Source organism: Colletotrichum higginsianum, assembly GCF_001672515.1.
Source record: "Colletotrichum higginsianum IMI 349063 chromosome 7 map unlocalized unitig_7, whole genome shotgun sequence".
Lineage (NCBI taxonomy): Eukaryota > Fungi > Ascomycota > Sordariomycetes > Glomerellales > Glomerellaceae > Colletotrichum > Colletotrichum higginsianum.
The window spans coordinates 3791282-3815659 of record NW_017263917.1 but is presented as its reverse complement, the minus strand read 5'-3'; the positions used below and the strand labels follow the sequence as shown (position 1 = coordinate 3815659).

At 56.8% G+C, this 24378-nt stretch overlaps 6 protein-coding genes across 6 annotated transcripts; 4 read left to right on the top strand and 2 right to left on the bottom strand.

The window, feature by feature from the left end:
- Positions 1 to 3425: 3425 nt before the first annotated feature.
- On the top strand, positions 3426 to 5055 carry CH63R_10840 (Glycosyl hydrolase family 71; the record flags this gene model as incomplete). Its single annotated transcript, XM_018305814.1, has 3 exons — positions 3426 to 3506; positions 3584 to 4227; positions 4299 to 5055. 3 exons carry the CDS (start codon positions 3426 to 3428, stop codon positions 5053 to 5055), a joined length of 1482 nt encoding a protein of 493 aa, XP_018155238.1.
- A 1015-nt stretch (positions 5056 to 6070) lies between these two features.
- CH63R_10839 (xaa-Pro aminopeptidase family enzyme) lies at positions 6071 to 7654 on the top strand (the record flags this gene model as incomplete). The annotated part of the gene is made up of 3 exons (XM_018305813.1): positions 6071 to 6262; positions 6351 to 7308; positions 7407 to 7654. The coding sequence occupies 3 exons, from the start codon at positions 6071 to 6073 to the stop codon at positions 7652 to 7654; spliced, it is 1398 nt and encodes a 465-aa protein (XP_018155237.1).
- A 164-nt stretch (positions 7655 to 7818) lies between these two features.
- CH63R_10838 (Chorismate synthase) lies at positions 7819 to 9139 on the bottom strand (the record flags this gene model as incomplete). Its single annotated transcript, XM_018305812.1, has 2 exons — positions 7819 to 9010; positions 9105 to 9139. 2 exons carry the CDS (start codon positions 9137 to 9139, stop codon positions 7819 to 7821), a joined length of 1227 nt encoding a protein of 408 aa, XP_018155236.1.
- Positions 9140 to 9666: 527 nt separating this feature from the next.
- Positions 9667 to 11159, top strand: CH63R_10837 (lipoyltransferase; the record flags this gene model as incomplete). The annotated part of the gene is made up of 3 exons (XM_018305811.1): positions 9667 to 10614; positions 10733 to 10828; positions 10875 to 11159. The coding sequence occupies 3 exons, from the start codon at positions 9667 to 9669 to the stop codon at positions 11157 to 11159; spliced, it is 1329 nt and encodes a 442-aa protein (XP_018155235.1).
- A 6646-nt stretch (positions 11160 to 17805) lies between these two features.
- Positions 17806 to 18015, top strand: CH63R_10836 (uncharacterized protein; the record flags this gene model as incomplete). The annotated part of the gene is made up of 1 exon (XM_018305810.1): positions 17806 to 18015. The coding sequence occupies one exon, from the start codon at positions 17806 to 17808 to the stop codon at positions 18013 to 18015; it is 210 nt and encodes a 69-aa protein (XP_018155234.1).
- Positions 18016 to 22424: 4409 nt separating this feature from the next.
- CH63R_10835 (uncharacterized protein) lies at positions 22425 to 23015 on the bottom strand (the record flags this gene model as incomplete). The annotated part of the gene is made up of 1 exon (XM_018305809.1): positions 22425 to 23015. One exon carries the CDS (start codon positions 23013 to 23015, stop codon positions 22425 to 22427), a length of 591 nt encoding a protein of 196 aa, XP_018155233.1.
- Between the last annotated feature and the right edge of the window lie 1363 nt (positions 23016 to 24378).

Sequence of the window (24378 nt, the reverse complement as noted above, 5' to 3'; positions counted from 1 at the left end):
CCTTCAGACTCGGAAACCACTCAAACCTTGGTGGCTGTGACATGTCCAGCTCATATCCGTCATCCTACACAGCCGGTCCTGGTTCGCGGATCACTACTCCCTCCGCTCTAGGGCCTTGCCAGCAACCCTGTCATGACTTAGAACGTTGGTGCTACCGCATCGCCAAACCACACGATGAGAGAAGAGACGTCACATAGAATCAATACAGTATGATTGGTTTCACAAGTCAAATTCCGGGCTTTGGACTCTTGGATACGACGGCTAGTCCTTCTCGAGCGTATCAACGAATTTTGCCCCAGGCGAATCACAGTAGTGCCGACTTTGTGCTCAGCTATTGCGAACCCTCTCTGAAGGAGCGATGACATCGTAAGAGTAGCAGTTCTATCGAAAGGTCGACTATTTGAAAGTTGGGGGAAGCATCGTATCTCCGACTCGAGTTTCAAACGAAATCACGTTAGTGATGTATGGCGAGGATCAAAAGAGAGGAGAAGAAGAAAAATTCTCTCTCCTGTCGCCGTCAGATAACGCTGTGCCGCAATATAGAGTGTGTCCTCACTTTCATAGCACATGACCTGTTGGAGCGCTTCAGAAACAGCGGTGGTGGAGGATGTCGTCAGGCAGCACTACAGGGCTGGGGCCTGGTTGAGAGGGAAACGCGGAAGCGGCGGCCGAGCCCCCGCTCTCTATGTAGTAGACCCTGGACCCAAATAAGTCTATTGGCGAATGACTTGCGCTTCCTGGTTAGAGACGGTGACGGGCGGGCCGGATCCGTGGCTCTGAGCTCACTGCAACTGGCAGCAACTCAACTTCAAAAGGGTCTAGAAGAGTGGATATTGAACATGGGACATGGGGCATGGACATGGACAGGGGGGTGTGTAAGGCAGATTCTGGATCACTCTGTTGGACCTGAGACCAGGGTCTTTTTGACGTTTCTTTCTGACTCTTCTTCTTCCCCTTTAGAAATCTTTCCATCACCTTATCCGTCTGCCCAACTTGTGTGATTGTCGCCGGGATATCGCTTAGCACTAGCCAAAGAGAGAGGGAGGCCTTTTGGTGTTCCGTCGGCTTGAACGTGGGACCCTGTCGATGAGGTGATGATGGTTTCTCAGTGCGAAACCCCCCCTGTCACGGTCAGCTCGGAGTGAGTCCGGACGATTGGCCGACGATAACGCACATTTTTGCAGCGCAACGCCCGGGGTTCTGTTTGTCCATTTCCCTCCCCTCGCCCTCCCCCTCAACACCAGTCAGTCACCAAAGAAAATCACCAACGCCCCCGACGCGAAACTGTTTTCAATTCGCCTGTCTGCCCGTGTTGACGGACTCGAAAATAAATCTACTTGCCTCCTCCACCGACGACAGCCAGTAAACGGTCCTACGTGTATGCATTCTGACGGGATTCCGATACGCTACCCGCCGTTATGACGTGCCGAGCCCCGTTACCCGTATGACACCGCCACCTTTCTTTCTCGTTTACAGGCGATCGGGAGCCCTCCCTTCCTCGTGAGTCGCCGTCCTCCCCCACAAGGCTGGGCCGTCGCTCGAGTATGCACGCCTCTGACTGTTTCCTCGGCCGTGGTTGGTGGAGGCTACGAGGCGAGGGAGCTTGGAGACACGGGCGCAAAAAGACAGCTAAATGAACTCAGCAACTCCGGACATGCATCTATCTCCAAGGTCCAAATGTTGCCCCGTGCTGCCTGGTAACAGTGGGCAGTATCCATTGGCGTACGGATACCCTTGCTGGCACGGATAGAGAACCCCTGTTGTCCAAACATGCACGGTTCTTTCAGAGTCACTCTTGATGGAGCCCTTCATGGGTAGAGACAAGACCGAGGAGATGAAGCACGCTGCACAGCAGACGGACGAACCTTTCGGGCAGCCCTGTTCGATCTCTCTCTAATCTTAAATCTGGTGCACTGCACGGCTGCGCTATTATGACTTTAAAAAGCCTAAAGCGCCACAGGCAAAAGCAGTCACGGCGCTGCGGGTGCCATCACAACCTCATAAGCGAGCAGCTCGACATGGCGGACAGGGGTGGCAGGGGGACCATCTCACTCGGCCGATTCCGCACGTGTAGACCGGCAAAATGCAGGGGGGTTGCCTGACACCTGAGAGCCCTTCTGATGCGCGCGCGGAAACGTGTGCTAACGAAGGATGCGGTATATATCCCCGGTAGACTGTAGTCTCCGGATAAGCGGCGCCAGACGAATCTTATCAGTCGTGGCCATGCCCAGCAAGCTTAAGATACTAGGCGGCGTGCCAACAACAGGGCTTAGAGAGCGCCCCGAAATGCTTGATGCTTGGATGTGAAAGGGCCAAGAAGCTCCATACCCTCCGTATCCGTGGTCCACAACACCAAGAGCCCAGCCGGTCGATGGGAAGAGAAGATCTCCTCTACACGTCCTGCCATCCTTCCGGGTCGTGTTACTCTGCCGATCCCTTCTGTCTTCGTATTACATGGACCGTCACCCCATGGGAAAAGGGTTCCTCCTTTTTTTCAACGACATCCAGTCTGAATGACGGCGTATCGACGACGGTGACTTCGACAGCCACCACCACTACCACCACCACCATCCGTCTTACTCACTCTTACTCACGCCCGACCTCGTGAAGCGGCCTCTCCCTCACACCGCCGCACGCACGCCGCGCCCAGAGATAACGCACACGGTACTGGGCTGGGTCGGGCGAGGCAATTTCCCATGGCACCGGCGGCCGCGCAGGGTGGTTTTGGCTTGGCCCGCTGCACCCTCTCCGTCGCGTCGTAGTCGAGCGGCACAGCAGGCACCAAAGGGCACAGCAGGCACGACAAGCACGAGGGGACCAACGAGATAGAAGACGATACCCACTCAGCAAGTCCTGCCTAAGCACGTTTACACTGTTCAGCGGCTGCTCAAAGAGCGTGTCTCTCCTCGAGTCCCCTCCCCCTGCTGCACCTTAAGTTGCCATATCGGGCAAGCGCCCTCCGCAACCCTGCAGAAGAAAGACTGTTTTACGGTGGGAGTCTGGCGCCGTCTTAGTCCGAGCCGCATGCGCCGCCCTCGAGTCGCCTCACCTGCCCGCCCGGGCGCTCTCACGATGGGGTCAGGTTGTCGCCATGCCGGGGGATGCCATGGTGTTACTGTACCCGGAGGGGGGCGGCAATGCGGCGCTCCCTGTTGGTACGTCGTGGTTGGAGGACTGTTGGGTAGAACGGCTACGAGAGATGGGGGGAGGAGGACCTGCGAGGTAAACCCGCCGTCCCCTCGAGTGAGAGGGCGTCCCACGATACATACATAACGCGGGCGTCGTCGCCTTTTTCTGTTACGCTGGGGGAAGGTTTCTCTTGCGTGTTCAGCAAAGTGTGGTTTTCCATTGCCGATCAAACGTGACCTCGGCGGCTGCTTCGTCTACTAGTCAAAGCAACCACTCGCTCACGCCACGCCGTGAAGATGAAGTTTACTACCCTTGTCACCGGCCTCCTGGCCGTCGTCACTCAAGTCCGTGCCGCGGCTGTCGTCGCTCACTTCATGGTACGCTCATCATCATCGTCGCCGTCCTCCTCTATCAGTCTAAATCTCCTCACGGACCACTGACATGCACCCACCAGCTCATCAACACCAAGAACTACACCATGAGCGACTTTGAAGACGACTTCAAGCTCGCCAAGGACGCCCACATCGACGCCTTCGCCCTCAACATGGGCCTGACGGACCCCAACACCGCCGAGTCCCTCGAGGATGCCTTCACCGCGGCCAAGACGGTCGGCTTCCAGCTCTTCTTCTCCTTCGACTACAACGGCGGCTACCTCGGCGGCAAGCCCTGGCCCAAGGAGACCATCCTCGAGATGGGCGACAAGTACTTCAAGCGCGACGAGTACTTCAAGTACGCCGACAAGCCCGTCGCCTCTACCTTTGAGGGCACCGAGAACGCCAAGGACTGGATCGAGATCAAGGAGAAGACGGGCGCCTTCTTCATCCCGGACTGGTCTTCCATCTCGCCCGAGGCGGCGTTGGCCCTGGCCGACGGCGTGGCCGACGGCCTGTTCAGTTGGAACGCTTGGCCCATCGGGGACCAGGACATGACCTCCAAGGGCGACGCCGCCTACCAGTGGGCGTTGAAGGGGAAGCCCTACATGATGCCCGTCTCGCCGTGGTTCTACACCAACCTGCCCGGGTACAATAAGAACTGGGTCTGGCGCGGTGATGATCTCTGGTATGACCGTTGGGTCCAGGTCATGGAGATCATGCCCACGTGAGTCCACCCTCTGAGGCCGACTCTTACTTTATTTGCGTTTGTTTCACTCGATGGCTAACCGGAGACAGCTTCGTCCAAATCATCTCCTGGAACGACTACGGCGAGTCCCATCACATCGGCCCCATCCGCTCCAACGCGCTTGAGGCCTTCGAGGTCGGCAAAGCCCCCTTCAACTACGCCCTCGACCACCCCCACGACGGCTGGCGCCACACCCTGCCCCACCTGATTGAAAGCTACAAGAACGCCGTGCAGCCTGACATCAAGACCGAGTCCCTTACGACCTGGTACCGCTCCTCGCCGGCCCTTGCTTGCAAGGACGGCGGCACGACCGCCAACACCGAGGCCCACGCCCAAAAGGTCCTCGCGCCGGCCGAGGTCGTCCGCGACAAGATCTTCTACTCGGCGCTCCTCACCTCCGCCGCCGAGGTCACCGTCTCCGTCGGCGGCAAGGCGCAGAAGGGCGCCTGGACCTCGACGCCGGACAACGGCAAGGGCGTCTACCACGGCAGCATCCCCTTCCTCGGCGTCGGCGAGGTCGTCATCACGATGACCAAGTACGGCACCGAGATCGCCAGGATCAAAGGGGTCGACATCACCGACGAGTGCCCCGGCGGCATGACCAACTGGAACGCCTGGGTGGCCGCCGTCGACGCGCTGCACGTCGACGACCCGAATCCTACGCCCACGCAGACCGGCGACGGGCCCAAGAGCACGGCGAACGGCGGCGGTGGTGACGACGACTCAGCGGCCTCTTCGCTTTCGCGGGGAGGCCTCGTCTACGTCGCTGTTGTTCTTGTCAGCATGGCCATTGCCGGCGTGGTGTGATTGATGTCGCGGAGCGAGTTGAAACCGCGATTTGGGAGACTCTTGTGTTCCGAGATCTCGAGACGGAATGGGAACTGGGTTAGGATTCAGGTTCAGAACCAGGAACAAACTCCGTAAGCACTGTGCCCTCCCTCCCCTATCTTCTTCATGGGGTCTTCTTGCCAGTCACTAACCACCAATCCATAACAGGAACACATCAAACATGCTTTGGATGAACACCTTTATATACATTTATACTTACTTCAAGCGGGGACAGCATATGTCATGTGTACGGGTTTGATGAGGGGCTTCCGATACGGTGTGCGAGGTGCTTCACCCTCAATGATATTTCTAATGACTGTTTTTGCACTGTACGATAGTTAGTTATACCCCCGTTTGAATGTCCGCATGGAATGGCGTGACGATATATGGCATTGGAATCAGGAACTAGATAGACGAAAGAGACTTTGGCTGCTTTGTCCAGGGTCGTGAGTGTCGGCTGATCAAAAGAGTCCACAGCAAGTGATGAGTGAGTCAGGGACGGCTACTAGACAATCAAAGCCCGCCTTCGTCGAGGCTCAGACATAATGTGCAGATGAATTTCCGTGAGTTGTTCTTGCCGAAATGGCGAAAATAACTCGCGCAGAGTTCGATCGAGTGAGTTCCTGTTCTTCTCAATGACCGAAAACCCCAATGTGTCCAAGCTGAACAAAAAGCGTCCTCGGTGAATGGCCTTCACCGGCGGGGGATCGACATCCATGCAGCGTAGGATTGAAGGTTCCGGTAACGAGCTTCCTTTCCTGGACTAGATACGCACTGCATCCTCCCGCAATGGCATCGGATCCCTCATTCCTCAAACGGGGGGTTGGGGTGTTGGGGGTGAGGAGGAGGGGGAGCATCATCCGATCTCGCATCTTATCTCACTCTTAGTATAGCATTATCTCCCACCCCCCCCTCGTCTTTCGACCTCACACTCATCAACACTCACCATCACACGTCTAATCCACGCCACGGATTCCATCAGTTCAAACGAGCGATGCATTGGCTCACCACATTCGTCCCGGCCGTCACCGCCCTCCTCTGGGAGCCGGTCCTCGGCGACCCGACGCCAAAATACAACCCTCTCCCGCCCCCCCGCGAGCAAGCCCGCATCCAAAATGCGTGGACCGAGGAGCGTAAGGCGGGCATCCCTGCCCTTCTCAAGAAGCACGGCGTCGAAGCCTGGGTGGTCCGCCTCCCAAATTTTGCCTCGTCCGTCATGACGGACCTCAAATGTGAACCGGCTGGCTGACTGACTGGCCGACGTCGCCCTCCAGATAAGCCAGCGCGAATACGCCGAAGAGACCGTCTTCTGGTCCCTGAAGCCGGCATCCACCTTCTCCGCCCGTCGCCGCACGACGTGCCTCTTCCTCGCCGAGCCCCTCGCCGCCCTCTCGTCTTCCACCAGTTCCCCTCCCGAGGGTTCCTTCGCATCCACGCAGCAGCCGGGCTGCGTCGTGGGCTGGACCAGCGACGTCTGGGCCACCCTCAAGTCGCAGCTCGAGGCAGCGAACCCCGCCACCGTCGCCGTCGACGCGCACCCGGAGATCGCCTTCGCCAGCGGCCTGCACGCGGGCGAGTACCGCGCCATGGCGGCCGGCCTGGGCGGCGAGTGGACGTCGCGCATGGTCGTCAAGCCCGAGATCGCCGTCGAGTTCATCGCGACCCAGCCGCGGTCGAGGCTGCCGCGGTACCGCAAGATCATGGAGACGGCGTGGGCCATGATCGCGCGCGGCTTCAGCGCGCGCGCCGTCGTCCCCGGCCGGACGACGACGGCGGACCTGGAGTGGTGGTTTCGGGAGGAGATGCTGGCGCACAACTTCTCGACCTGGTTCCACCCGAGCGTAAGCGTCGTCGACGAGGCGCTGCCGTGGGCTGCGGAGATGGGGACGGAGGTGGAGGCGGGCGCGCACGAGGGCGCCGGGGGCAGGGTCATTCAGTACGGCGACATGCTGCATGTCGACTTTGGGCTGACTGCGATGGGATTGAACACTGACACCCAGCACCTGGGCTATGTCCTGCGTCCAGGCGAAAAGGACGTCCCCCAGGGCCTGAAAGATGGCTTGAAGAAGGGAAACAGGCTGCAGGATATTGTAAGGCGCAACATCGCCGTGGGCAGGACCGGAAACGAGATGCTCAAGGCCTCGCTGGGGGAAATGCATGCCGAGGGTATCCAGGGGCGCGTCTACACGCATCCGATTGGGGACTGGGGGCACTCCGCCGGACCTTTGATCGGTACGTCGAGCTGTGGAAAAAAGATTGCCTTGATGGGCATATTTACAGATGAGAGGTACTGTGTTCTGTGGCCGAAAGCTGACTGACTATTCTTCTAGGAATGACAAACATGCAAGACTACGTCTCGGCCTCTGGCGAGCTCGCCGCTGTCCGCAACATGTGGTTCAGCGTTGAGCTGCTCGTGGAGCACTACGTCCCTGAGAGAAACCAGACATTGTGGTTCGCCTTGGAGGAGGACGTGTACTGGGCCGGCGAGGAGAAGGGATGGCAGTGGGTGTACGGGCGACAGGAGGAGTTCCGACTGATCAAGACGGCAGAGACGCAAGGGACCATGGAAGAATTGTAGATCTGACCACTCGTCCCGAGCTTGGCATTTTTACGGAAGAGAGAGGCTTGGGATCAATGTTCGCTGAAATCGAAAGGAGAAAAAAAAAGGGGAATCTATAATGAATTTTTTGCTTTTGAAAATGCCCATATTTACAACACGACACGTCCCGACCCCTCAACCTCTCACGCCTTGCCGTTCTCTCTCTTGATCGGCGGCAGCAGGCTCTTGGTCACCTGTCTCGCGTGTTGCGCCATGAGCGCGTCCAGCAGCACGATGGCGGCCATGGCCTCGACGATGGGGATGGCGCGGGGCACGACACACGGGTCGTGACGGCCCTTGGCGGCCAGAACGCCCTCTTCGGAACCGTCGTAGGTGGCCGTCGTCTGGTCCTGACCAATGGTGGCGGCGGGCTTGAAGGCAACGCGGAAGTAGATGGGCGCGCCGTTGGAGATGCCGCCCTGGATGCCACCCGAGTAGTTGGTCTTGGTGGTCAGTTTGGACCGCGGGATGCCCATGCGCTGGGCGTCGGCGGCGAGGTCAGCCTCGGGCGCCTTGATGAAGGCGTCATTGTGCTGCGAGCCGGGGATCTCGCAGCCGCCGAAGCCCGAGCCGATCTCGAAGCCCTTGGTGGCGGGGATGCTGAGCATGGCGTGGGCGAGCTGGGCCTCGAGCTTGTCAAAGCAGGGCTCGCCGAGGGCCGAGGGGGGGTTGCGGATGACGCAGGTGACGGTGCCGCCGATGCTGTCCTCGCGCTTCTTGAAGTCGCTGATGAGGTCAATCATCTTGTCGTTGGTCTCTTCGTGCGGGCAGCGGACAGGGAGGTACTGGTCGACGGTGTCGCGATCGATGGTGTTGAGCAGCGAGAGGAAGCCGGGGTTCGTCGACGGCGTCGGGTGCTCAGGCGTCGGCGGGAAGAGGTGGCAGTTGCCGACGCTGGTCGTGAAAGCGGTGATCTCGGTGCCGTAAGCTTCGCGGAGGTACTTCTCGGCGAGGGCGCCGGCGGCGACGCGAGCGATGGTCTCGCGGGCGGAAGAGCGGCCGCCGCCGGACGACGCCTTGACGCCGTACTTCTCGAGGTAGGTCCAGTCGGCGTGTGAGGGACGGGGGAACCTGTCCATGGTCGAGTTGCCGTAGTCCTTCGGGCGCTGGTCCTCATTCTGGACGAGCATGCCGATCGGGGTGCCGAGGGTGACGCCGAACTCGGTGCCGCTCTGGATGACGACGCGGTCCTTTTCGTTTCGCGGCGTCGTGATGGAGCTCTGGCCGGGACGGCGGCGGTTCAGCTGGGGCTGAATGTCGGCCTCGGTGAGGGCCATGCCGGGCGGGACGCCATCGACGATGACGCCGACCGACTTGCCGTGGGACTCGCCGTAGCTGCGCAGGGGGGTATCATGTTAGTCCAACGTGGCCCACGAGACGGACAGGGGCAATTGGGTTGGAGGATAAGGAGGAGGAAGAGGCGACGCACGTCGTGACCTTGAAGTAGGAACCGAAAGTCGACATTGTGGCTGGCGTTGTATAAGGGAGAGGATATTGGCAAAAGGGGGCGGGTGAGGAGGCAGATAGAGCGGCGGTATTAAGTTTGGAAAATTATCTGGGCCGATGTTCGGTGAGTCAAACCCAGAAAGAAATCGGACCAAGTATGCGGGGTGGAGGGGTTTCTATGATGTAGTTGAATTGCCCCGTTAATGAGGTGGGTCGTGTTTCTACAGGGGTGGGCGTCCTAACCGGAGAAGTGGGCTCTGTTAGATGCAATTTAGTGAGAACTCCGTCTCAACGACTAGTTTACTCACTCACTCACTCACTCACTCATATTCATGTCTGCAATCTCACTGACAAACATCAGAACCGCTGTCTCTGCTGATTTAATCAGATGAGTCTTGTGATCACAAATATTCACACGCTATCGGACTAGTATCATCTATCTTATCGTCAATCTTTAGTCCAGGGTTTACGAAAATGCCATCGTGAGAAGTATCACGACTCCATCACCATCTACCACGCCCTACATTCCACTACTGGGACTTAGAATGTTCTCACCACGTACATTACCGCGGGGGTTTTTCCGTACCGGATTCTCACTACAGTGTTCAACCCACCAAACCCGTCTCTTCTCGGCTCTCGCCGCTTCGCCGTCCTCAAAAACCCAGGTCTATATCTCAACCTCGCGCTCCCCTTACACGAATCTCTCCATTGAACACCACCTCCTGCAGACGACGCCCTCCAACTCGACCGTTCTGTTCCTCTACACTAACCGCCCCAGCATTGTCATTGGCCGCAACCAGAACCCGTGGCTCGAGGTCAACCTCCCCTTACTCCAGTCTCTTGGCCCCGACAGCAACAGCAAGGATGTCGTCGACCTCGTTCGCCGCCGCAGCGGCGGCGGCACCGTGTTCCACGATGAGGGAAACGTGAACTACTCCGTCATCTGCCCGCCCGCAAACTTTGACCGCGACACGCACGCCGAGATGGTCGTCCGCGCCCTGCGGTCCCTGGGCGTCGACAGCGTGGCCGTGAACTGCCGGCACGACATCGTCATGACCCTTCCGCCTCCCTCTGCCCCTGGAGCACTCGCGGAGAAGAAGCCCGCAGACGACGCCGCGCCCTTAACCTCTCCGGCGGCGTCGTGCGCCAAGCCCAAGGTGAACGCGGAGAACACCTTCAAGATCTCTGGCTCGGCGTACAAGCTCACGCGCCTGCGCTCGCTCCACCACGGGACCTGTCTACTGTCGTCCCCGAACTTGCCGCGCATCGGCAGCTTCCTGCGGTCGCCCGCCGAGCCCTTCATCAAGGGCTGCGGCGTCGAGAGTGTGCGTTCGCGGATCCGCAACGTCGGCGTGGCCGACACCAAGACGTTCGAGGACGCCGTCGTGAAGGAGTTTGGAAAGATGTACGGCGATTTCGATGTGCGGGCCGAGCTCGGGGACGGGGATGCTCAAGGAGAAGAGAAGATTCGGAAGGGAATGACGGAGCTGGAGGTACGTGAAGGTGTCCGCGGGCCTTTCTCACTGCGCTATGCATCACTCATCCGTCGTCGTGATGAGACTTCCAACGTGAAAGTAGACGAAAGACGGCTCAGACTAACATCTGAAGCAGTCTCACGACTGGACATTCGGCCAAACCCCCCTCTTCACTTTCTCGACCCACCCTTCAGAAGACGACGCACGAGAACGCCCAAAGCTTCCGGGTCATGTAAGTGAACGCTTGCTTGTACTTCTAAAACTTCACCCCCTCTCAGTACTATTGTCACCCTCGACAAGGCATGCTCTGCCAGCTGACCAACATGTTCCAGTTCAACCTCGCATTCGAAGCCCGCCATGGTCTCGTACAGAAGTTCTCCCTGTCCGACCTGTCATCCGGCGAGGACGCGAGCAGTCTCTCAGAGTCTATGGTGAATGCCCGAATCTGGGAGATAGGCGACTGGGCGCAGCGTCTTCGCGCAGGTGGGCTGAACGGAAAGGACGCTTCGTCCATCGGTAAATGGCTGAACTCTCTTTTGAGGACAAAGGAATCGAGTGATTAGGTGCCAGTCAAAATGTAGATTACGAAAAAAGGTCAATACTGTAGACCATGTACGATATGTTCATAGATGGACGGGGCTGACTGCATGATATAGCCTCGTGGGCAACCATTCCGCCCGTTGAGCAGCGCAATAGAAAAGCAGAGAACTATTTCTTTGCCCGTAATACTTGCTTTGCAAATGACTGTTCCATTGCGTGATTGGCATAAGTGTTGTATCTCTTCACATCAGTGCGTATTAGTCGAGGGGCAAGTGGCCTCACAACCCGCCATCTGGATATAAGATGAAATATCCTCTACTGCGACTGGTCTGTTTTTCTGTGCAGCTTACACTACTATTTGGCCCACCGTCTTTACTCAACAATCCAACGAAGAGGTTTTGAGCAAGCTCCTTGGTAAGGATTATGTTTAAGGGTACGGTGCGGTCTCGTCGGCCGAGCGAACGAAACGAGCTGCATGTTGATAGACTTGTGGAGTTCTATAGGATATATCAGTCCATTGCACTTCCAGTGTCTTGGGCTTCTCCTTACGTCTACACTAAAGACGCCATTCCAAGGTAAGACATGATATTTCGTCCCTGCCTCTTGAGCATTCGTCTTGCTAGAGCCGTTTTTCTGGGTGCTTATTCCCTACTTACCACCGAGTGTCTTAAGCTTTTACACCCAGAATAGACCAGGTGATTCAAGAAGCTCGAACAAGATACGGAGCCCGGAAGTCGTGCAAGGTCCCGAAACGACGAGGGTTCCGGAGACGTCGCGGAACCTAGCGGTGGCGCGACGATGACACCAACCACAACGACCGAACCTAAGATGCCCAAGAGTACAAGAGGTCAGTGTGTCAGATCCGTACACATAAAGCAAAAGTATACATGCCAGAAGGGCTTGAGAGAAATGTTCCCGCACTGAAGACTCGGATAAGTGAGACACTGCCGGAGCAGAAGAAGAGAAAGAGGACACCCTCGGTATCAGACAAGGCCACCTAGTCAGTGAAAGCAGAGTCAGATATTCTGGGTGATAGAGACCGGGCAGGAAAATACTAGCCCCGGATAACTTCAACGTGTGACCAGCACCCGAGACATTCCAAGATCGCGTCCCCCATCTCGAGGAATGTAGGTAGGATGAGGTGGGTAAACCAGCCATTCGTTCGTATCCCGAACCATCACGCTGTCTCACAGTTATCTGATGGTCATCGTATTAGCGACTCGTTTCAACTCGAGGCCGCTGTATTCTCATCATCATGGGGGCATCCTGTGGCGATCAGATCACAGTCGCAACAGAGCAAGACACTATCTACACTAACGGCCGCACGCAGAATGTGCCGCAGTGGCTGCCTCAAACTACCAAAACATCCAGTTTCCCAACTTTCCCATTGCAGGTGACGACTGATGAATGGTAGGCCTAAGACAAAAACGGCTCTTGGGAAGGAGACGAGAGGGAAAGAGGGCTGGTGAGTGAGACATCTCCAATCAGAGATCAACGGACGGCGTCGCGGCGAGGTCGTAGTCCAGCTGCCCTCGCCACAAACTTGATTCACAGTTTCCCTGTTTCCTCGCCTGCCCCAGCCACACTGATTGTTATCTCCTTGCAGGCTCGCCGTGGGGTGGGCGTGTCTCTCACCTCCGCGGCCTGCCATGCTCGTCGTATAAGCGCGTCGTCGTCCGGCGTCGTCACGCGCCGATTATAGTCGAAGAAAGTGTTCGTCAGCCAAGTCACACCAACCCCCCTCAAAGCCACCTCGTCCAAGGAAGGAAAGAAAGAAAGAAAAAAAACCCGACCCAGATGTCTCGTATCTCTTCCTCTCTGTTCTTCCTGACGAGCGGGCAAACAAGCACACAGAGCGGACACCAGTGACTATGGAAAGACGAGAAAGAAGGTGTGGCTGCAGGACGCCGAAGCACAAACTCGGCGCTACCTCCTCGTCATCGCCTTTACGCGTCCCCCTAAGAGTCGGGAGCGCCGGTGCTTTCGAGCTGACCAAGTCGACAGAGAGTGGCGAGAAGCGCATTTGGCCCCTCGTGGCATATGGGCGATTGAGAGAGAGCATCTCCTAGCTAGTCCTAGGCCTTTCTTACGGTGCATTTGAACGGCTGGGGGGTCGGCGACCGAGACATCCGCATCGCGGCGCAAGAGAAGGTGAAGGTCGACCAGTGGCCACCACCATTGTACATCCCATTTTGAATCTCTGTTGCGTTTGTGTGTTCTGTGTGCAGCCATTCCAAGGATGAATCGCGCGAGAACTCTCAACAGAAACATCCCACCCGTCGATTCTCTCTCCCTTTCCTCACATGCCAGTCAGATGCCAAAAAAACGGTCGTGTAACCCGTGCCGTTCGGTTGGGACTTTCTGCAGCTGGCAGCTGTGCATTCCTCCGTCCGCTTACGAGCGGCGATCCCAAGGGTTCGGGGAGGGGAAGTAGTCGAGGGGAGGGAGGAGGAGGGGAGCGTCTTTAGCAATCTGCAAGGTCGGAGGAGGGCGGGAGGAGGAGCGTAGGACCAGACGCCGTCGAAGCGCGGCAGTGAAGATGACGGCTGTGGTTTTGGACGTCGGGAAAGGAGACGTTCGTTCACATCACATCCTCCAAAGGCAACACGCACACCTCGATGAACAGACCAATCAACCCAACCCAGCTAACCAACCAACCAACCAGTCGGCCAGTCAGCCAACCAGACAGACGCCTGCGAAAATGGGATGACGTGCAGAAAGGGGACCCCAGATGACTGGCCCAAGCGTGTGACTGGTAATAATGTGAGAAAGCCAGCAGCGCCTCCGCGGCTAGGCTGAGCTGGGCTGGACCAAGCAAAAGACCTCTCTCTTCGTCTTTCTCTCTCTATCTCTCTCTCACTCTCTTCTTGCCCCCTGCGCCGCAAACGCGCATGCGAAAGATGAGAAGACGAGAGAGGGCGGTTCTTTGAGATCACCTCCCTCTTCCCTTAGCGTTGAGCTGAGCAGGTGTTTGCATGTTACACAGAATCAAACCCTGTCACGTCCCCCCCATCACCCTCTCCTGGTTGGCCCATCATCTTCTCAGACATCCCATTCATTGGACTTTGTATGAGAGAGCGAGAGAGAGAAACAAAGTGACCAACTAGCAGAGCCAACCCGGGGCGTGCGACGCCGAGACATAGCACCAATTTTGCGCGCGGGTTGCATCGGGTCCCACGGATGAGCAGGATGTCCGCGAAGGGATAAGAAAAAGGGGGGGGGGAGGGAGAGGTGATGGCACACCGAATGGGAGAGAAGGTGGGCTGAAAGGCTGCCTGGTGGTGTGAGGCCAATCACCTCCTCGGACATCCAATATAAAGGCGAAAGGGCGAGAAGGAGGGGTGGAAGTCTGTAGACAAGAGCCAAGACCAAGCGAGCGTGATGGGCACATCTCAGGTCAACGCCAAATCGGTGTGATTCCTCGCGGCGTCATGACGGGGGGAGAGAGAAGGACAGAGAAAGGGTGAACAACTTTCACCCTACTTACTGCTTACTGCTGTCCCGCATGTGTAAGTGGCAGCAACTTGCAAGAGGCTCTCTCTCTCTCTCTCTCGGCGAATGGGTTTCGGCCGCCCGAAGTCCTCCGCGTCTCTGACCCTCCGCCCCTCCTTTCCCCCTTTTCCTCCATGCCCCACGCCGTATCTTTACCCCAGATTCGCATTTCCATCTGGAGCATCGCGGAGCCGGGATGGTGCTTGGTTTCGACGACGTGCGTCTTTCCGTAATTGGGGATCAACCCTCCCCGAAGGAAGAATAAAAAGGGAAAGGGAAGGGGGAAACCATCGGTCGGGCGTCCGAAGACGCCGGCGGCGAGTCAGCCACGGGAGCATTAGTCCGGAGCGATCAGCCCAACCACCACCAGCCCGTCCAGTATTAAGCCCGCCAGCCCAGCTGGTTATCACCCCTCCCCAGCTTTTGCCAGCCGGGTCGTGAACAGTACGTGTTTGATGTGCAGACATGGTGGGCTAGCCATGTGCCTCTAGCTGACGGATGATGATGCCATGATGAGTAAAATAGCAAGTGATTTTGTTCAGACGCTCCGGGGTAAAAGGGAGGGAGGGGGGAGGGGTGAGGCAAGTTTCACGGTTGTCACTAATCGACGGCTTCCGTCCTTCCCCAGACGTCTGATATTTTTGACATTTCTTGCGCAGTGTGATGTGGAGGTAGTTTGTGTCCATACCCACGGCTCGCGAAATGCGGGGAGGCGCGCAAGCCGCTCCGGGGTCCAAGGCGAGGGGAGAAGGCGGAGAGGGTAAGACGAATTGCAACGTGGTGGAGGAGAGACGGTTGACAGCCCACCATAAGCACATGTTGGATGTTGGATGAGGCCAACGAGGGCGAGGACAGTGGTGGCAGTAGCAGTGGCGGCGGCGATGAAGGGGTGGGAAAAGGAGACAGTGGCATTGAGATTGACGCCGTACGAATACAAGAATGTGACAGCCAGGGCCAGCAAACGATTTCCCGAAACCGACAAAGGTTCAAGACAGGTAGTATAGTTTGTGAGCAGTCACATTTACGGCGGTAGCCTGTTGGGCAGAAGAACAAGAACAAGAACAAGAAGTAGGGTCAGTGTGCGATGTATGGGATACGAGCAGATGGAGGGGGGGGGTATGGAGGGGGATGATTTCTGCCGTTTAAGCCACAGGGCGACTGCATCTCTCTGCCTGCCATGCTTTGCCATAGCAATCCCCCCCCTTCCAAAGTCTGAAAGCCGAGTCGGACGCACCTTGTAGGTAGCATTTTATGACCCAAAGGAGAAAGGAGCACCGGCGCCGAAACGTCGCGACGGTTTGACGACTCTTCGTCCATGAGCGCATCCAAGTTGATCGGCACGCATCATAATCACACATGCATGGGGGGGTGGCCCAGCGGCCAACACCTTCAGCCGTCGATCGACGCGCCTGTTTCCCCCCGTCCTCTCTGGCCTCTGGACTAGTCTCTGGACGAGGACTTCCTGAACCCCCTTGCGTGGATGGATGTCAAGGAACCACCGCCGATGAGAGTGAGTCCGAGCCGGCTTCTATTTGCAAACACTGGAACCTGGGAGGTGCGTCTCTCCCTCTCTCCGGCCGAATGTCTTGGATACCCGTCGACTTGCATACAGCGTGATGATGCATGGTCTGCGCGTCCCAACCGCGCCGGTCGTTGACGTCCATACCCATCCGGCGTCGCTTGGGGCGGAAGAAAAATAAATAAATAAATAAAAACCTACGAAAAAAAAAAGACCCCAAGCAGCCCGCGACTCAGGCGCACGCATGTTGGGCGGCATGCTGGGCAGCAGCAGGGGAGAATCGAATGATAGCCTCGCAACACGATGAACCCGCCCCGAGAGAAATGTCTGCAAGAGTGAGCACCATGGTTTGGAACAAGAAGAGAAAAACATGTCCAACGACCCCCCCCCGAATGAACAAAGAGGTTGTCGACCCCAGACACTAAGCCCAATGCTCAGTGGGCGGCGCGACTTTTCGCACTCCCCTCTCTTCTGGGGAGGGCCTCGCCGGGTCCGTGGACCTCTGCTCCCTACATCGCGAGGCCGGGTCCAACTATCGTGAATGCGGCAAATGTTATTCCCTTCGTCGTCGAATGCGATTTTCTACGCTACGCCAAAAGCAGGAGCGGTCCCGGATTGGCAACGGAGCCAAGGGGGAAGGGGGAACGACCCCTCGGCTCCTCGCAGAAAAAACGAGGACAAACTCAGCGATGGGGAGGGGGCATTCTTAGGCTGCGTCAACCACGGCAGACCCTGCCTCCTCCCCTTCTCCGCAATCCGAGGGCTGGCTCGTCAAGTCTGGACCGGCCTATTTGGGGACATATTGGACCCCGTGGCCTAGAGGATGGACAGGATGGGGGGCCAGAAGGGAATGCAAAATCGAAGCCATCGTGAGATTTTCTCACTGTCCCGTTTCGTTCCGTGCCCCTGTCCATCCTGCCACGTCGTCGTTCCTTTCGGGTTCGCCGCAGGGGCTTGTTTGTTTGTGCGTTTGTGCGTTTGTGCGTCGGTATGTGTGCGCGTGCGTTTGTGTGTGCATACGCCGGTGAAAGCGCGAAGCTTTCCGACTGAAGCTAAAGCTGAAGCGTCCATAGGGGAAGTGGGAACATCGTGAGCTTCACCTGCGTCAGTGGATCTCGCGAATCTTCTATGGAGACACGGCATCCATAAGCCCCCGTCTCCTTCACCTTCTTTTTCTAACTCATTCTTGACCTTCTCCTTCTTCCTCGTCCCGGAATCGGAAAGGGGACCGCACCGTGGACCGTTCTGGATTCTGGACCCCCAAGCTATGTGCGTCTACACTGTACAGATACGCTGTAGTCTATGGGTAGTGAAGAGATTCAAGCTCTGGCAATGGCCCAGGCCCAGGCCGACGATGCACCCATTTTAATCTGCTTAGCGGTGGTGGGTCCGGCTATTCGAGGCTCCCCATGGTTGGATTTCGTTAGAGTAGGGTAGTGCAATGTGTCTTCTGGCTGTCACCGTGACCAATGGTGCAACGGAGCCCAAGGTCGTTGGGGGCTGAATCCTCAAGGCCGTTGGGTTGGTCAGACGAATGGCATGACGAATGCGGGAATCTGAGTCGGGGGAAGGTTGGACTGCGACGGGAGAACAGTCAAGCTGTGGAACGACTGCTCCGCCTTGGGTCGTCCAGATCTCAGCAAATGGGTGTCATCTCGATGTCGACATACACAAACGTCGAGAGTTGGTCCGTGGCACGGCCGACTCTAGGATCGCCGAGACATAACGGGGACGAGGGCATCCCGGACAGGATGCCTCTCAGGCACGCGCTGCTGATGTGGTATGTTTCCGATCTCTTGCAGTATCGAGAACGAAACGAAGAGAAGAAGAAGGAGACGAAGAAGAAGAAGAAGCTCCACCTGGAATGATTACAGGGTTTTCTCGGTGCAATGGGCTTCGTTCTTCCAAACCGCTGTGCCCGTCCCGATTTCACGGCCGGCATGTCGCCGCCGATGTCGTGATTTTGCCAGTAGCCCAGCTATGGCCACAGTCAATGTTGCTGTCACTGTTGATGCCCAGTTGGAAGGACAACAGGCGCCGGGCTGACTGCCAGAACGACGGGCTGACGGGCTGACGAGGGCCGTGTCCCAAAATGCCTCCATCTTGACTGACATTCAACCTCTCTGTGTAGACGACCGCGTACGTGTATGTACGCCTGCCGCGGCGATATCAAGCGCAGGACGGCTGGCGGCACGGAGATTCCACGTACCCATCTCTTCCCCAGGCATACTTCGCAGACGACTGGCCATTGATGAATGCTAAGCTGGATCGGGCCAGTCTAACGGAACGTGCTGCTCCCAAGTCCGATCGCTTCTCATCCTCCCAGGTCTGGCTCGGCGGCATTCGCCGCCCGTCACCGGCCCGTCACTGCAGCCCAACTGAATCCCAAACTTTGCCGTGAGTATTGTATCGGCCGAATCCTGTCACCTTTGTCCGGTGAAGCTGTTGATCTGTTTTGCGGGTTTCGAGCAATGGTTGCGAGCTGCATCATGGAAGTGGAGGCCATTGGGCTTCAAGGAAAACAAGAGAAGAGAGCCCGCAATACCGATACATCCCTTTTACTCTAGTTAGTAACGGAGGACCGGCCCACGCAGAAAGCATGAAGCGTCATTCGCGCCGTTTGCCCGCTGAAGGTCATCGACGACTCCATTTTGCCCCACATCGTCTCCCGCTCCGTCCTTGGAGGATGGGAGCAAGGTTAATGGCCAAGGTAAGTAATGTACTGTACGCTGTGCACCACACTACACTCTAGGTAGCATAGCCCGTTGCGCTGCATGGACGAGGGTAGATGGCGAGTAGCCGCCTCGATGACGATCGTTCTGGATTTGGGCTTCAGCCAGCCTTGTCCAGCAAGGCTCGGGTTGCAAGACATGTCCTCGGAAAGTCAGATTCATTAAACACATGGAACCGTGCACACTCAATGGTGAAGTTGAGAGCGGCAACACCGGCGGCAGCGCAGAGGTTTGATGGCGGCGGTTTCCCTGTCTTGAGCCGTCGTTTGTCGACTGAGGCAGTCGGCAACCAGGGTCCATCCCGAGTCGCCTTGTTTGGCTCGAACACGCCGCCCCTGATCGATCTCTCGATTGCGTTATTATTGTCCCTGAGTGGTCGGCTCATCTGGTGTGACCGAGGCTTTGCCCCCTCCCGTGCGTCGACAGAGGAAGTGATCGTCATTGCTGCAAGCTGGCCGGCGGAAGATCCACTACATAACATCACCCCCTCGCCATTTCATCCCGGGGATGCAGCCGTAATCGAAATCATCACAGCCGAGAAACGATAACGATTTCGAGGTTTTGTGAACTGTGAGCCGTGGACATGTATCTCTAGTTCAGTCCTTTGGGCATGCTTCCGAGGTTAATGGTGTGGTACCATCGTGATGGCCAGGTTCTGAAAAGATGTATGTACAGGTATCAGGCCATTGAACAACGCCGGCGCCGCCAAAAGCAGGGTGGTGCCGCCCACGGGCGATGATTGAATGCGATCAAATGGTAGAAGGAAACTGCTGTATTGCTGTCATGCTGAACCCTACCCGTGCGGCCTCAAGAAGGACCTTCTTGGCTACCTACGTATCTCAATCATGTTGAACCCTCTAGCCGCACTCAGCACAAGGTGCTTGGCGAGAATAACGGGCGTCGGACGCCTCTCTGCCAAGAGAACTTACTTCGTGTACAGTATGTAGGCATAACCACATACATACCCGACACCCAGCAAGCATGTGCTAGGCGGTCATGGTGGTCGACATGTCTCCGATGGCTCGTCTTTTCTTTTGCCCAGCTCAATTTGGGGCCGCTGGGGTTTGCTGCATTAGGGCCTCGACTGTGGCGGCCAAGTTGAGCCAAAAAGGAAGCATGCAGAGACAGGAGACATGCAGCTCCGAAACCAGGCGGCCAATGAGTGCAGCAAAGAGTACCCTGCAGCGCCCAATGGCCATGCCGTCGACCAAGCCGCGATTGTCATTTTGGCCTGTGCTGCGCGCGTCCGCAAATGTTCAGAGCTAGCGAGGAGCATATCTGAAGAAGGGAGTTGGACCAGCCAGTGCCAAAAAAGCATTTACGCGAAGAGTGTGCCTTGGCGGCGAGTGGCTGACTGTCCGAGTAGGCGGGGGGACGTGGGTTTGTAGAAGCGCCCCTCCCTTTTCTTGGCATTTCCCAGCCGTCAGTCCGTGGTGTGTTATCTGAGTTTCGTTTCTGCTCGTCGTTGTCGGTTGTCGGTTGTTTGTCAAAGGGAAGACGGGACGAGCCCCCTCCCATGTGCATGTTCTTTGTGTGTCGCGAAGCGGCAGAACGTTCGGGGCGCCATTGGCTCGGGAGGGCAGGTCATCAACCACGATCTGGTTCTAGCCGTGGTGTTCCTCGTCGTCATGTTACGCAGTGGTGAATGGATGGATGGATGGCAGACCCGGTCCTTGGACAAGTGGGTACGAACACTTAGTCGCCGCCGCCCGGCCGCCGCCGCTGTCGCCGCCGCTCGCTGCGTGCAAGGCGCGACGACTGGATGAGTAGCCAGACGGTCGAGGTGGAGAAGAGCGGGAAGTGGTGGGAACGCACAACGCGCTGTCGGTGTTGGTACGCAGGGCGTCGGCGTCAGAGGGGAAGTTGGGCTCAACGGACATGGGGGGTCAATGACGGCCTCTACTTGTCGACGACAAAGTAAAAAGCTGGGGCAGACATCGAGTCGGGGCAAGAAATGTCAGGTCTTCAGAGTCTGAACGACAGGCAGTCTGTCGCCACCGAGCAACTGCCGGCGGTGGTATCCCAACAACCCGAAATCGGAATGAAAATCCGGCCAGGTTGGGCCGTTGGCCCCGTGCGGTTGCGTCCGAGTTCCGAAAAAGTGTTGAATGGCTGCGATAAAACTGCGGGAGATATTCCTAAAGCGCAATTGTAAGAGTCATACGTGTGTGAAGACATGGGAAAGACAGCCGATCTACAACGCGCGAGACACGAGACACGCACAATAGGCGCCGAGGCCTATTCATGCCGTGTGAGATGGACGAAGAGTACAGGTCGATCATGGGGTGTTTCTTTGTTTGACTGGCGCTCCCGCTACCAGCACTGGCACTCGAATGTCTTGTAGCAGCATGGAGAATTGACTCTGGTTTGACTCCTTCGAGGGGTCGATCATACGTGTGAACGTATGTAGGTAGGTACGTATGTATTCTGTGTGTGTGTGTGTGTGTGTGCCTGCAAATGCGGTAGATACTCCGAGCTATTGTAGTCGGGGGTTTTGAGACGAGCAGCCGACCCAACATTCACTCAAGTCAAATCATGTTGCGATTTTCGTAGAAGCTCGCTACTGGAAGAAAGTACGATGCACTGATTTGCCGTAGCGTTGGAGAAGCCAAATCGAGGACGAGTACGGATAGAGTACACAGAGAAACCCCCTTCTCCCCCCAAAATAAAAAAAAAGATAATAAAAAAAGACAAAGGTACGTGCCCCGTCGTTAGCGGATGTCACGAAAAAAGGTGAGAGGCTCCATCGGGCCAATGACGAGTTGCAGATCATGGCGCGATAAGGTAAGGTACCTGGCCGGAAGTCTCTCCATCTCTTTCTCCGTCACTGCTGTCCTTGTCCCTGCCCTGCCCTGCCCGGTCCTCGTCTAGGATCCACTTACGATACGTATCTCGACCAGCAGACAGCAAGAGGTACGTAACTTATTCCATACTGGATGAGTGCGAACCCAATACTTAGATTGCACCCACAACTGGGTGGCGCAACAGGTATCAATGCAGTGACATTGTGGACAAGGCCATGATTGGAAAATAGCGGCTTGGATATTCTTGACCTGTTCATTCTTTGCAGCCGCAGCGGCCAACCCTGTCGTCCGTCGTCCTGCTCTTCCTCTTCTTCACATTTTAATCCATCCGCCCCCCCTGCGCCGCCGCCGGGATAGAGACAAGACAAGACGTGGAAGTTGGTCCACCAGCCCACCTCTTTGCTGCGTTTCCTAGGCTTGGCAGAGACACCACAACCTGTTCTCAGGGTTTGCGAGTTGTCTCTTTTGGCAAAGGGAGGCAGCGGGCTCAGAAACCGGAGCGTGATATCCACACGTTGCAGCAGACCAGAGGTCAATTAGATGGAGCCGCAGCGACGTGGTGCGAGGCATGTGCGGCTGTTGGAGGATGAAGGCTGGATCCATTGGTACCTGACTCCAAGGATTTCGTTTCCTTGTTTCTTCGACGGCTTGAATCAATGTGATGGGGAATGGAGGGATTGAGGGATTCGGCGGAGCAGAATATGGTCGAAACGTCAAGCAGCATTGCCGATGTAACGGGGCTCATGGTCCACAGGCAGAGTGCAGCATGAGGTCGTAGATGGGCCGATGCTGCAAGAAAGCGGCAGGCACTGAAGGGTTATGTTTGTTAGTGGCTTCGCTACCTGTGCATGGCTCGTCCTCAGATGAGCGGCTGGCAGGTCTTGGCCGGTTGTTGCTTGGGCTCTTTTGATGCCACGCCGGATGATGGCGGACAGCGGCTACGCTCGCATACACATGGCACATTGTACGTGGCTGGCGGACGACGTCCACCACGGACGGCCACGGCTGCTTGCGAGAGCGCAGATGAGAGGCGATGGAAAGAGCAGCAACAACGACGAATTGCTTGTGATTGTGGCATGAGACGAGGCCGAGGACCAGCGAGTGAGCGAGAGGGAGACAATTAGAGACATGTAGATAGAGAGACTCGGGCTTGACAGGAAACAGACATTGCTGCATGGCGCCTGCAGCACACGATGTTGCTCTCTTGGGTGGCACTGAGAGCGACGAGACAAGACATGTTGTGTACTTTTTATCCGCCAGGACCACATTGGATAGCAATTTCTGCCGCGTGTATGTAGCCGTACAATTGCAGCGATTTGAGCCGCCGCACATGGTCAGCAAGCTGATAAGACAAAGAGAAAACATCTCAAAACTCTGGAGGGAGATGAGAGAGCGAGAGAAAGGGAGAGATAGACAAACGGACGACTTACACACCTGGAAACGATTCAACGAACGTGCCTTCCTTCCCATCTCGAGAGCCGAAAGGGAGGTAGATACGTAGGTACCTCGCGAACGTGCCCTCGGGCCGTGCACACCTACGCCGCGCCCGCCCCCCCTCGCTCTGTGCGACCAGGTGTGGATTTCCTTCTTATCTCTCGCAGTGCCGATAGATCAGCCGTAGGTAGATACACAGAAGAGCAGAGGTAGGATCTCCGGCGTCAGGCCTGTGCGGATATCCACTCACCTCACACCGACACGACGCCAACCCAAAGGCGGTCGAGAGCGAAGTCCACTTTAGATAACTGTAGCCTTTATCGAGGCCAATCAGAGGGTCGGTGACTCCGTTCAGATGCAGATTGCAGCTGCAGTGCAGCAGCAGTGGCCTCCTCCCCGGAACCCTCTTCCCTTTTCCCCCCCTTCGACGGCTCTCCCCAATGTCATCCCGTCTCAATACTGCACCTTGGGCTGTCGGAAAGTTAGGAGTGAGTGAGTGGAAGACGAAAAGGAGAGAGAAAGAGAGAGAGAGAGAGAGAGAGGGACTGTGTCTAGCCTGGTCTGTCTTGTCACCTCTGCGGTGCAAGCTAGGTCCCTACTTTTCTGCCGCTTGTCCGCCTCTACTCCCCCCGTCCCGGTCCCCTCCATTTGGCGTCTCCATCAAAGGTGCATCCATCATCCATCTTTCTGAGCCCAGCGAATCCACAGTGTGTGTGTCTTATTGACCTCATTTTTGTTTTTTCCCATGGAGATTCTTCTGGCGCGACCCTCGGATGCAAGGCAACTCCTGTCACTCTCTCAGTCACCCAATATGTCTCATTGATTGAGTGTCTTTGAGAGCCGCGTCCCCCGCTGACCACTGTCCTCTTCTCTCTCGAGCTACAGAACGAATTGTAAAAGAAAAACCCTAAACCAAAAACTACATGAGAGGGAGAGAGGGGGAAAAAAAAAAAAAAAAAAAAAAGAGAATCCCCTAAGGATACTCCTGATTCTTCCGCACATCCCACCTCACAGGAGGAAAATAATTCAATCCTCTGCCAGACTGCCACAGACCCCACAGCACAAGCTGGTGTCAGACCTCCTCGGTCTCTCGTACTGTGTGTGCATTACGAAGTGCGCTGGACAGTATTGCCTTCCTGCTGCTCCCCTCTATCCCACCCCACCCCCCCCCCCTCTCTCACCCCTCCCCCTTCCCCCCTCCCCTCTCTCCCGACTCCCAACCTTGCCTTGCCTGGGACTTGCACCCACTACAAACCCACCC